General features: G+C 46.2%; 1 protein-coding gene across 1 annotated transcript; it reads right to left on the bottom strand.

Annotated features, from left to right (window-relative positions):
• Positions 1-2,230: 2,230 nt before the first annotated feature.
• Positions 2,231-7,133, bottom strand: tmem91 (transmembrane protein 91). The gene is made up of 3 exons (XM_053423666.1): positions 6,699-7,133; positions 4,203-4,349; positions 2,231-2,386 (listed from the first exon to the last, which is right to left on the bottom strand). The coding sequence occupies exons 1-3, from the start codon at positions 7,131-7,133 to the stop codon at positions 2,231-2,233; spliced, it is 738 nt and encodes a 245-aa protein (XP_053279641.1).
• Positions 7,134-11,697: the final 4,564 nt, after the last annotated feature.

Genomic DNA, 11,697 nt, shown 5'->3' with positions numbered 1-11,697 from the left:
CTCTTGGGCTCCTTTCGCCTCATTTGGGTTGTAGTCAGCTGTGCTGTGGGTGAAATGAATAATAACTGATCTCACGGAGGAAAGATAAATGTCAAACAAGTGCATTTATTAGGATTCATAGTTTTTTTTCTATCAGTTTAATATTTACATGTCATACAAGAAGGTGAACTGGGAAAGAATTGAACATCTCCTGTACTAATAAATCTCAATTCCTCACGACCTTTGACCTTAATCGGCTCCTCGTCCACTGAGCTGCGTCCAGTCGTTGTTTGTACAAGTGACACAAAGTGAGACAAATCTGACCGGAGCCTGTTTAACACCAGTGTGACCAGTCAAAGAAAGTCCCTGTGAGATGCTCCAGTACAAATCACTCAGTGTGTTAACTCAGCTGGAACAACAACAACATGGTGGGTCTGTTTTTTTTATCATGGATTTAAATGTGCAGTGGAGAGGGAGGACGGTTGGGGGAAGACAGAACTGGACGATGACGCCGTGTGGACTCTGGACAAGACAGATAATCACACGTGTGTCCACATGTATCACGTGTGGTGATGATAATCAGCGCAGTCATGATACAATGCTCAGGAAACAGTAATGTGGTGATTTGAATTGGTTCTAGTTCAGCTGTGGACTCTATAAAAACTAAACATCTACATAGAAAATGTCAACTTTGAATTTACAGACACTTTTTAAAATGTTAATTTTGAAGTACCTTCTTTCCCTTTTTTTTTTTTGTTTTCTTGTAAATGGCACATGTCAGCTCAAACCAATATGGCTAGAGCTTCTTTTATCAAAACTGCTCCTTCGGTGATTCAGGACCAAATACTTGAGGAGGTGGTTGAAGCTCGGGTGTTGAAGCTCGGGTGTTGAAGCTCGGGTGTTGAAGCTCGGGTGTTGAAGCTCGGGTGTTGAAGCTCGGGTGTTGAAGCTCGGGTGTTGAAGCTCCGGTGTGCACGTGGCACTCTGACAAACTGGCCGTGCAGCTGTGATGGAAACTGAGCTTTTGCTGTCTCATGCATCACGTGGCTGAAAACCTTGTGTCTTGTCATCCTTCTTTTTTTAAGCAACTTTTCTACTTGCTCATCCAAACACAGCGTTACCCTGTTTTGTTTTTCACACGTTCAATCTGGGAGAAGCGAGTTCCAGAAGGATCTCAGGAACGGGCGGGGGGAGAAAATAGCAGAATCTATATTAAGGGAGCATCAGCCCGGTTGTTTCTATTAATGGAATAGTTCACAAAAGAATCCTTCTCAGAGTTTCTTCCATGTTTTTGGCACTTTTCCTTGCAGATCTGCATCTCTCTGCAGTGCACCGTGTGATGCACTTCCTTTATTTCTATATCTTATCTTCTATAACACCAGTGTTCGCACCGCAACCTTCATTTTTAACACTTCTCGTTTATATTTATCTTCTTTGTATAACGGCACTGTGTGTTTTTCATTTAGAGCTTTAGTGTATTTCTACACAAAGATACTTATTCAACTTGGCATACAGGAGCACAGTGAGCGATGTGAACTCAGGGTTAATGGATGTGCAGTGTGCAGTGTGGTCCTGTGGGGCCCTCGCTCTCCGGCCAGAGGCGTAGAAAGAAAATTCAAGGTTCTCTCAAAGAATATTGCCCCCCGGCCCCTGTCGTATGTTTTAAAAATAAAGCCACGGGGCGCAGAATAACCACCCGGCACCAGCTTCTACCCCTGCAAGCGACAGTGCTGGCTCAGGTCCACCAGGATTTAACCGTCTCCTCGTCCTTGCTGCGACCTTCCCCTTAAAATCTGTGGACTCCATCGCCGCCCACTGTCCTCCACTCAGCTCCTCCCGGGGCCAGCCGTCCCCCTGGTTTCTCCCTCGGCCCCTCATTAGGAATCCATTGTTTTTGTGACTCTGATATCAAGTAGTGTTGTGTTGACATCTGCTCACACGTTGGACGACGACTACAGCACACATTTAAAGGTTTGGTCACTTAAGACATCGGGTGACGAAATAAACAACAGTTACAGACTGAATTCTTCTACATGGGGGTGATACTGAGTAAAGGTCAGTGATTATTCTTCACATGCAAGGAACGTCCTCTGAGCTTATGTCCTCATCCCATCAGACGTGATGATGATCTACACTCGGTGGATAAAACATGACTTCAGACGGGGTTGACAGACACAGATTATTTTACAGGTGACGTGTGGTGATATTCATTAAACGTGTGGGAGGCGTGTCCTGGAGCGGGGAGCTGCTTTTACGGCGGCTTTCCGGACAGGTAGGTAATCAGCGCTGCGATGGCACAGATGTACGTTATGATGCCGAACACGATGGAGAGCACCGAGAGCCACAGAGCCTGGCGGGACGCGGCGTTCGCCCCCTGGAAATCCCCCTGAGCCGATGCCTTGTTGGTCTGAGAAACAGGGGGAGAGAGAGGAGGGGGAGATGAGGATTAGAGAGGGGGAGAGGGACAGAGGGAGGAGAGAGAGAGGTTCATTTGTCATCGTTTGTCAGCGTCGCCCGTGGCCTCCACTTTCCTCTTCCACTCATTCCAATCACACGCTAAACCCATATCACGTCCCATCTCTGAATCCCCCCGGACGTCTGTGCGTCATCCATCACCTTCTCCGTCCTCGCCTCCCTCCCTCCTTGTCTTTGACTCTGACCCCTGTTATAGGCAGCACTCAACAATATTGGAAATCTATCACCCTGGGGCTTCTCGTTATGACTCTAATTAAACCTTAACGAAGGTTATCGATCTGATCAAAAGGCCTGTGCAGCGTGTGGCCAGTTAGCTCTGTAGCCTTGCAGTAATGGGATTCCCCCCCCCCCCCTGCACTGCTGGAGTGATGCCGGTATAAACTACAGGGCCCCTGGCGACTGCAGATAGAGGCGTCAGGAGCCTTTTCATGCAGCCAGTGGTGAAAGTGACTGATGTTGTTCCTCGTTCTCTTTGAGCTGCTTCATATTTCCACCGGCTCGGCCTCAGAAAGGGAGTTCCTTTCTCTCCACAGGCACCGAGTGCTGCCTCCTTGTGGGAACTGTTGGTTTCCTCTGTATCTATAAAGCTGAAGTTGAAGTGGAGAGTTGATTTCAGCATCTTACTCCAACATTATTTATGTCAATGTGTTGTGTGTTAAATAAGATAACTCATTTGATATTATTTATATATTAAATTTCACTGAAAAACCAATGTTTCCACCAACTGCAGGTGGATTTCAATGACTTCCACTGGAAACAGATATAAATTGAGTTTGTTCAAATTAAAGTTAATAAACTGTATTAAGCTGTATTACCACAATCGATATTTTTTTCATTATTAATTAAAGTATTCTTTGAGTTATAGAGCATCATTTAATATCTTACTGGTTCTTAATAGCCTCCTGCAATTTATGGAGATTAATTATACTCCGGGAGGAAGTGATAATGACCTCGGATATGATTTGAAGTGGATCCATAAATCATGTTAAGTAGTTTAAACTTCCTAAAACCAGTGAAACTAATCCATCATATTCAGAAACAGATTTTAATTTACAGTCTTTTTTTTTAAACAGTTTACATACTTCCTTTATTGATCAGCAGGCTCAATCCCTTTCTTAGGTGTTGCACTAAATCAATGATTTATTGATTATTGATTTTGATATATATTTTGATTGATAATTGGCTCTTGTTACCTTCCGTGACCCTCAAACTATAAAGGTTATTGATAATTAATGGATGGATTGCTCAGTCAAAGTCGTTTGCTTTTGGGTAAGTGACCTAGTGAGTCCAGATTATATTATAAATTATAATATGTTGTCATGTGTTGTATCATGTTTGTCAAATATTGGAAAACCTAATGTCCCTGACTCCAGGTCTGTGATGGGAAGGTTGTGAGTGTTGTTTTTGAGGGTGTGACACCAACATAGGCAAATTAACCAATAAAATACCATAGAGTGAAGTTTAAAAACAACTTAAATCATTTTTTAAATATGGCACAAGAGGATGATATGATCATGTTGGTGCATCCCTCCTTCAGATTGAAGTTGAATGCCTCCCTGTCTATAAACTCCACGGCACATGTAACACTGGACCTGTTGTTTGTCTGCACACACTGCAGAGGGTCAGACATCCGCGTACACTGTGAAACACACTGCCAGGTTACATCTTGTCAGAGTTTGTGTTAGTGTTTGTGAGTGTGTGTGTGTGTGTGTGTGTGTGTGTGTGTGTGTGTGTGTGTGTGTGTGTACCTTCTGTGAAAGGTAGAAGGCAGCGATGCCCAGGGGCCAGAAGCAGCAGAGCATGGAGAAAAAGGCCAGACCCAGGTAGTCCTGAGGGATCATCAGAGGGAAGTTGCTCTCGCTGTCCGTATCACTGAAGTCGTCAATGGACGAGTCCTGGGATTCAAACAGAGTGAACTTAGGGTCGTGTTCAGGTGAGAGGGTCTGACTGAGAGACGACTGAGTAAACACCTCTGATGGAAGCTGCTCGTGCACAATCTGTGGTCGTGTTCTCTATCTGATGCAGTGGAGATTACTTGAATAGAAATTCACAATAACTAAAAATCACATTTTAAAGCTGCAACATCTCTCTCTATATAACTTCATAGGGACTATTTCCTCGTCCAAAGTCGGTCCAATATAGTTCCAGCCCATTGCTCTTGGTTTTGGTGATATAGAACTTTTCACCTTCATCAATCCAGCAGCAGATATGTTAAAAACCAAGACTCATAACCCGAATGATCTGACATATCTAATGAATATGTTTTTTTTTGTATTTTGAATGAAAAGTTCTTTTTAGATTCCCTCAGGAATTGAACATTATTCAATCTAAACTAAACCTCACTAACGATAAGACACAGTTGTGTTCACGTCCTGCAGAGCAGCATGAAGACTCTGCTCACGCCTGTGAGATAATGTGACTGAATGGGGTTAGACTGCATGTGCAGCAGCTCAGTTGACCGCAGGTGATCCGTGACTCACGTTCTGAAACAGCTGCAGATTCAGTCTGACTCTCCATCGCTCTCTGACCCTGACGCGTTCCTGCGCTGGTTCGATTCTGACGCGTGAAATAATTGTGCATCTTCCAAAGATGCTCCTGTAACCTTTGAGCAAACGCTTCAGCGCTGACGTGATGTGTTTAACGGTCGGAGCTGTGGTTGCGTCACTGCAACATGCCTGTTCTGTGAGGCGGTGACTGATCTGGAGTCACCTCGTGCATCAGTGTTGAAGAGGCAGATAAACCTCACGTTGAGGTAAAAGACACTGAGATCAGCTCTCACCGTGACGAGCAGCGATCAAAGCTCATCAGGAAGTGAAGGGGGGATTCCAGTATTTGTGTATAAATGAATGGAACCTCCACTGGCAGCTGTCACTCAAATGTTTTTTTTCCACCAGTAAAAGGCTCACATTGTTATTCTGGGTCTTTGCTAAGACTCTGGAAACGTTACACATCTCACTTCATGAGAAGTCTCACTCTCAAGTCTCATGAGACACTTAGTTGTTGCAGGAAGAAGGAAATGGAAACGTGAGAGAGTTGGAGAGATTGGATTTTACTTTACTATTATGGCTGAATCTGGTTTGGACAATATCGATGAAGCGTTTGACTTTGATAGTCAACCTCTACTTGTTTGAGCTGGAGTATTCTGACCAGGAGGTTCTACAAATTGACATATTTCCTGTTACGGCTGCTGGTGGAGAAGATCTAATGGACCAAAGGTTTTAAGTAAAAACATTCTCTATTCACCCACATTTAAAAACATAGGGTCCAAGTTGGAAAAATACCAGAATTCCCTTTTAACTGAGCAAGTCCGAGTAGGAGAAGTTGTGTTGCTCCTCTTCAAGGTCATTGCAAGGGTTTAATCCCACCGGCCTGCATCTTTGCATCACTGCTCTACAACCAGCATTAAGAATTCAATTTCTTCTGCTGTTCTTTTGTCCTTGTGGAGCAAACTCTCGTCCCGTGTGTGATTCCACTGTTTGTCCACTCGGTCGCGTTTTCAATCAAAGTAAAGTTCGTCAAGCGGCCTTCAGCCCTTCGGTCCACAGTGGGTTGTAATTGAAACTTTAATTTATCCTCGGTGGGAGACGCGATGATTTAAACAAAACAGCCGCTGCTTATTTGTGACATTTACAGCCCGAACGTTCTCAAGTCAAAGCATCACATGACCAGGGTAAAGGTTTTAAAGCTAATTTACGTTTCACTCCAGGGCGAGCTTTGCTCAGTGATCTATGAAATAGAACTGGCATCCTCCACCGCGACTGTAGTGTCATTACCTGAGCCGCAGCAGGAGAGGAGCTTTATGTAATCTGGCTTTTTTGTCAGTAAGCATTCGATTGCTGCCTGAAATACAAAATCATTTCTATTTTAAGTTCCTCGTTTGCTCCCTGGATCTATTCTGAGAATATGATTTTAAATTTAAATGTGAAACTCCTGCGCGGAACAAAGAGGACGTGGTTGATCAAATATTATAATTATTTGATGTGATGATTAGTCAAAGAATTGATTATTTATTTCCTCATTTGATTACCTCTTCCTGTCCTGTATCAAACCAACCTGTCTCTGATTTATGCTGCTGATAAATGAACAACAAATGAAGATAAACACTTAAAATAATAAGACTTTTAACACTGTGGACATTATGTGTTGATGCTCTTTCTCTTGCTTCACTTTAACTGTCAGTGCTTGAGTTTACAACTTGGACTTCAACCACACACTGTCAGTGCAGAAGAAAACAACTGTCTTACGTCGGAGTCCGGAAGCAGGTCGTCCTCGTCATCCATGCTGTAGGCGTCGCTGTGGTAGTCCTGCGCCTCGGCCAGCAGCTTCCTCTCCAGTGTGGAGCCCGGCCGGATGTCCACGAACGTGGTCTCCAGGTAGTCTTTGCTGAGCAGGGAGTCTGTGTGGCCCCAGACGGGGGCCGGTGGGTAAAAAGACTCCATCGTGCGAGGTAAGGAGCAAGGGTCCAGTAGCTGCTGCTGCTGCAGCTCAGGAGGATGTCCGCAGTAGCTCCTCCATGCTAAGGGCGGGTAGGCCCGGTCCTCCTCGCACTTTACCAGGAGGCCCTTGTACAGGCCACCAGGGGCCTGAACAGTCACCGGCCCCAGCCCCGGCGCCGATGCCCGGCTGTTGTTGGTGTTTTCTCCCAGAAGAGGGTGCTCCAGCTCATCCAGATTTTCCATCCCTCTCTTTTAATTCCAACCACACAAGAGGCCACCACATCAACAACCAAATGTAATCTGCAAATCGGTCGGCGGCGCGTCTCCCTGAAGAGCGTTCGATGGGCTTACGCAAAGGCAGCTGCTTTGCTGGTTTTAGTGTTTCACTGGTAATCCATCTTTAATCCTATTCTTTAATTTTTGTCTTATCGTAGGCCTTAGTCCAGAGGCCTACAGCACACGGCAGGTTTATGACAATGTCCTCAATGTGCCGGTGGCCTGCTCCTGTGTGAAGATGTGAAGTTGTGCTGCTGGATTAAAGAATCTCTTCTCCTCGCATGTCATAAACTATTTGTTTCATGGCTTGACGGCTCCGGGTTTGCCCCTTGTCTTCTATTTCACATGATTGAGAGTGTTAGTGCTCATGAATATGCTAATGTCGGCTACTTTCTCTCTCATACAATATGGAAATGTCAATTCTGATGAACGAGGACCCTGATTAGCCCCCGACAGGCTAATGAAAACACTGGGCACAGGGGTGTCAGTGCGACCGCCCTCAGGAACTCATGGAAAATGTCTTCATCTCACCAGTGTCCCAGTGACACTGGGAAAGTTTCTGATGTCACTCCTTCCCCTTCAACGGCTCCAGATGGAAATGAGCAACGACTGTAAGGAGAAAAACGTCTTTTTTGGTTTGTTTCCTTTCGTGAGTCTGAAAAAATCGGGGACTTCAGATGACTGGACTGATGCACAGTGGGGGGGGGGGGGGCTTGAATATGCACAGCCTCCAGCGGCAGTGGAACTAGTGGTGCAGTGATTGGATTGGGGCCATATTCCAGGGCAGTTAATCTGCAAAAGCAACGAGGCTCCAGAAATAGAATCCGATGGTGCACGCCTGCAGGTCGGCCTGCTCCTCCGATGCTGCGGCAGGAAGCGAAAAGGCAGAAATCAAAAGGGGCCTGGTCTTGATTTATGGCGGTGGGTGTGCTGCCTGGTGCAGCAGCGGGTCCTCTGGGACATGTAAGTTTAATGCCCCCCCCCCCTTCCACCTTAAGAGGGTTTCCTTCAGGACACAGGAGCAGTCGGGCGGCTCGCCGTCCACTCTCCTCAGCTGAGGACGATGGATTCTGTTCAAAGACAAAAAAAGGTCACAGGAGACGTTAGCCTCAAGCTTCATGCACACAGCTTCCTGTCTCTGAGGGCTTTGTGACTGCAGTTTGGATTCAGGGTCTTGTTTTACTTCATGCACACATTCCCATCATACTGCAGGCCCCTAGCCCCACATCACATCAGACACAGGACATCAGCGTGTCTCTATTCAGCCAATCAAATCCGATCTACGTCATGGCGTGATTGCCCAGTGGACGTCGAGCTTGACCTTTGACCAATCAGCTTCAAACAGTTATCATCTAGAGATAAACTCTTCCTAGTAACATTCACATCAAGTTTGGTTAAAATCAATCCATGCGTTGTTTTGTTATTTTGTACACACACACACACACATATACACACACACAAAGACAGACACACACACACGCACGCGCACGCACAAAGACTAGGGCCATAATGCTTTTGGCTATGCTGCAACACAGGGTAATAATACTATGGGTCTCTCAAACAAAACAATAACAAAAGACCTAGTATAGTGATGGAGCAGTGTGGGATCATGGGAGTTGTTGTCTTCAACCAAAATGTACAAGATGCGACTCAGGTGTAAATTATGTTCAGGGATGAGTTTGTTTGTGAAAGTTTAATTCACGAAAACAGAAAAGGCAACAAAAAGGAAACGTCAAATTGTGGTTTTTCTCTGGGTTTGAGCATTTGAGCGTATTAATGAATTGTTGTATATTATAACTTGAACTATAACATGAAACATTTATTTTGTTACATTATGTTGTTGCCTGTTGTGGGAACTGTTGGGTTTCTATATAAATTTGTGAGGTCTCGACTTTGATTTAGGCCGAACAAGCAGCGGATTGTTTTTATCACGATTCCATCTTTTACACTGTGGACGATTGTGTTGTGGTTTGAAACTCACAGTTCCAGAATAGTCTCTTCCCCCCCCTCCCCCCCAAACACTTGAACCCAACTGATCCAGCCCCTAACATGAATCCCAAAGTGAGAACATCTAAAATTAGACACAACCGAGATGGTGGAGAGAAACGCTCCTGTGTGAGAAAGGATGAAATGACAAAGAAGAAAAAGTATCTGCCGTGTGTGTGTGTGTGTGTGTGTGTGTGTGTGTGTGTGTGTTGAAGGGCTTTTCACTCCCAGGCTGTAAAAAAAAAGAAAAGGAAAGTGTTATTTCAACAAACCACATAATATCTCATCAGTAAGTATTCATTGTGCATGGCGGAGTGCTTCACCGGCTCCAGATCAACTCAGTGGCTCCGTGTCGCATGCCTCACCGCACAGCATCGAGGGGGGGGGGGGGGGGTAAATAAATAAAGTGGAATAATTGGGTGTCTCTGGGCTGGAGCGCTGGAACTGCTTCGCCGTGCAAACCCCCCCCCCCCCCTCTCCTTCCCATCCCTTCCCTCCATCCCTGCTCGCCTCCTCCTCCTCCTCCTCCTCCTCCTCCTCCTCCTCCTCCTCACCCACCTCCTTTGTGGAGGGCTAGTACCTCTCACAGGGAACGAGCTGAGCGATCGTTCAACACACTGACGTCACAACGCCTCCTCCTCAAGACACACACACACACACACACATAAAGACACACACATCTGGGCATTCGGTGAATACATGCTCACTCACACATCAGCCCCCCCCCTCCTCTCTCTCTCTCTCTCTCTCTCTCTCTCTCTCTCTCTTCTCTCCTCTTCTCTTAATCACTGCAGCTTCATTCCAGGAGAGATGCACTCAGCTTTATTACACCCCTCACCCTCCTCTCCTCACCCCTCGCCCCCCTTCACCCCTGCCCATCCACCATAAAAAGACTTCTGTCAGCTGTATTATAAGCTCGCCTCCTTTTTTCTTTTTTTTTCCGGATTCTGCAACGCTCATAAAACATCCAGTCAGGTGGAGGGAATGTTGCAAGGACGCCACCGCAAATCACCACTGACACTTTTACAGGAGCTCCTCTTCTCTCTCTCTCTCTCTCTCCCTCTCTCCTTCTCCCTCCCTCCCTCCCACTCTCTCTCCTTTTTAGTCTGGGGCTCATTCGCTCGCACACGCACACACATCAACTCTCCAGCTCCCTCCATTGCTTCCCCTCCGTCTCCTTTGCTTCTGATCTGACTCCATCTCCCTTTTTAAATTTTTTTTTTTCATAATCCAGCCATTACTGTCAATGCCACAGTACACAACTTAAAAACTTGTCTCACACTCGAGAGCTTGTTCTTGTTCTTAAAAAAAACTTCTGCTGCTGACTCCTAACAGATTTTTCAGCAACTCTGCAGTCTGATTCTCTATCTCACAGCACACACACACACACACACACACAGACACACACACACACACACACACACGGAGTAATTGCTGTTATATTTCAGCTGATACAGATCGAGGAGTTGCAGATTCGGTGAACGCACTCGTAGAACAGACAGGGGGGGGGGGGGGGGGGGGGGCGCTGGCTGCAGAACATTGGAGCTGTAAACGCCTGCAGGGCTCCAATAAGAGGACGTCTCGGAGAACAGCGATGTCGGGGCCGATAAGACCAGAGCAGGCTCCCAGATATGCCAAAGAAAGAAATGTGAAAACACCCCGAGTGGCAGTTTAATAGCCCTATTGATTTCATTTCCAAAAATCCTTTTCTCACGCTCTCTCTCTCTCTCTCTCTCTCTCTCGCCTCCTTGATCTGTGCAGAGTGAAAGGAGGAGAGCAGAGAGGAAACTGAGCAGAGAAGACGAGCCGGGAGAGAACAGGCTCAAAGTAACATCATGTTCCTATGGAAACACGTTCACTGCAGGAGAAATGAAGCGGAGGCTAATTTGCCATTTCAGTGCTGCTCCTCTGCTCGGCTTGATAATAACTGGATGGGATAATTCCAGCCTTCCAGGGAGGATGTGCTGCCGACACGTTACCCGATGGAAGGACGGATCATTTTGACACAATTACTCTGTAACAACAAATGAGCGCAGTCACGCCAGGCGCTGGGTTTTACTCGAACCCCCCCCTGTGCAGAATGTGTGCACAAGCTCATTAATCAGTGCATTGTATAGCCTGCTTTGACCCCCCCCGCCCATTACACACACACACACACACACACACACACACACACTGTCATTCAATTTCCCTCACATAACTACACATGCACACGCACAGTGCTTCGCAGCCTTGCATCATTCACTTTTCAGACACACGGTAAACAAACCCTGGGAAGCTTCCCTGCCTCCTGCCTCCTGCTCACATACATACTGTATGTACACATGTCACACACACACACACACACACACACACACACACACACACACACACACACACACACACAAACAGGAACGCTTGCACAGCTGGTGCCTGTGTGCGATGAGGCCTGAAGAGTGAGAAGTTACCCATCTGCAATATGTTGTACAGGGTTCCAGCATCTCTGCAGAGTGTGTTGCATGTTGTACTCAGTGTGACGTTATGTGTGTGTCTGTGAGCATCATGG

Source organism: Pleuronectes platessa, chromosome 5 (genome assembly GCF_947347685.1).
Source record: "Pleuronectes platessa chromosome 5, fPlePla1.1, whole genome shotgun sequence".
Lineage (NCBI taxonomy): Eukaryota > Metazoa > Chordata > Actinopteri > Pleuronectiformes > Pleuronectidae > Pleuronectes > Pleuronectes platessa.
This window is presented reverse-complemented; position numbering and strand designations above follow the sequence as displayed.

Bases quoted from the DNA above. Each gene is read 5' to 3' on its own strand.
- tmem91 (XM_053423666.1), bottom strand. From the start codon at position 7,133: ATGGAAAATCTGGATGAGCTGGAGCACCCTCTTCTGGGAGAAAACACC. The intron at 4,350-6,698 runs GTAAGACAGTTG...TTTGAATCCCAG, and splicing joins ACCTGCTTCCGGACTCCGAC to GACTCGTCCATTGACGACTT. The intron at 2,387-4,202 runs GTACACACACAC...CCTGTTTCTCAG, and splicing joins CCTTCTACCTTTCACAGAAG to ACCAACAAGGCATCGGCTCA.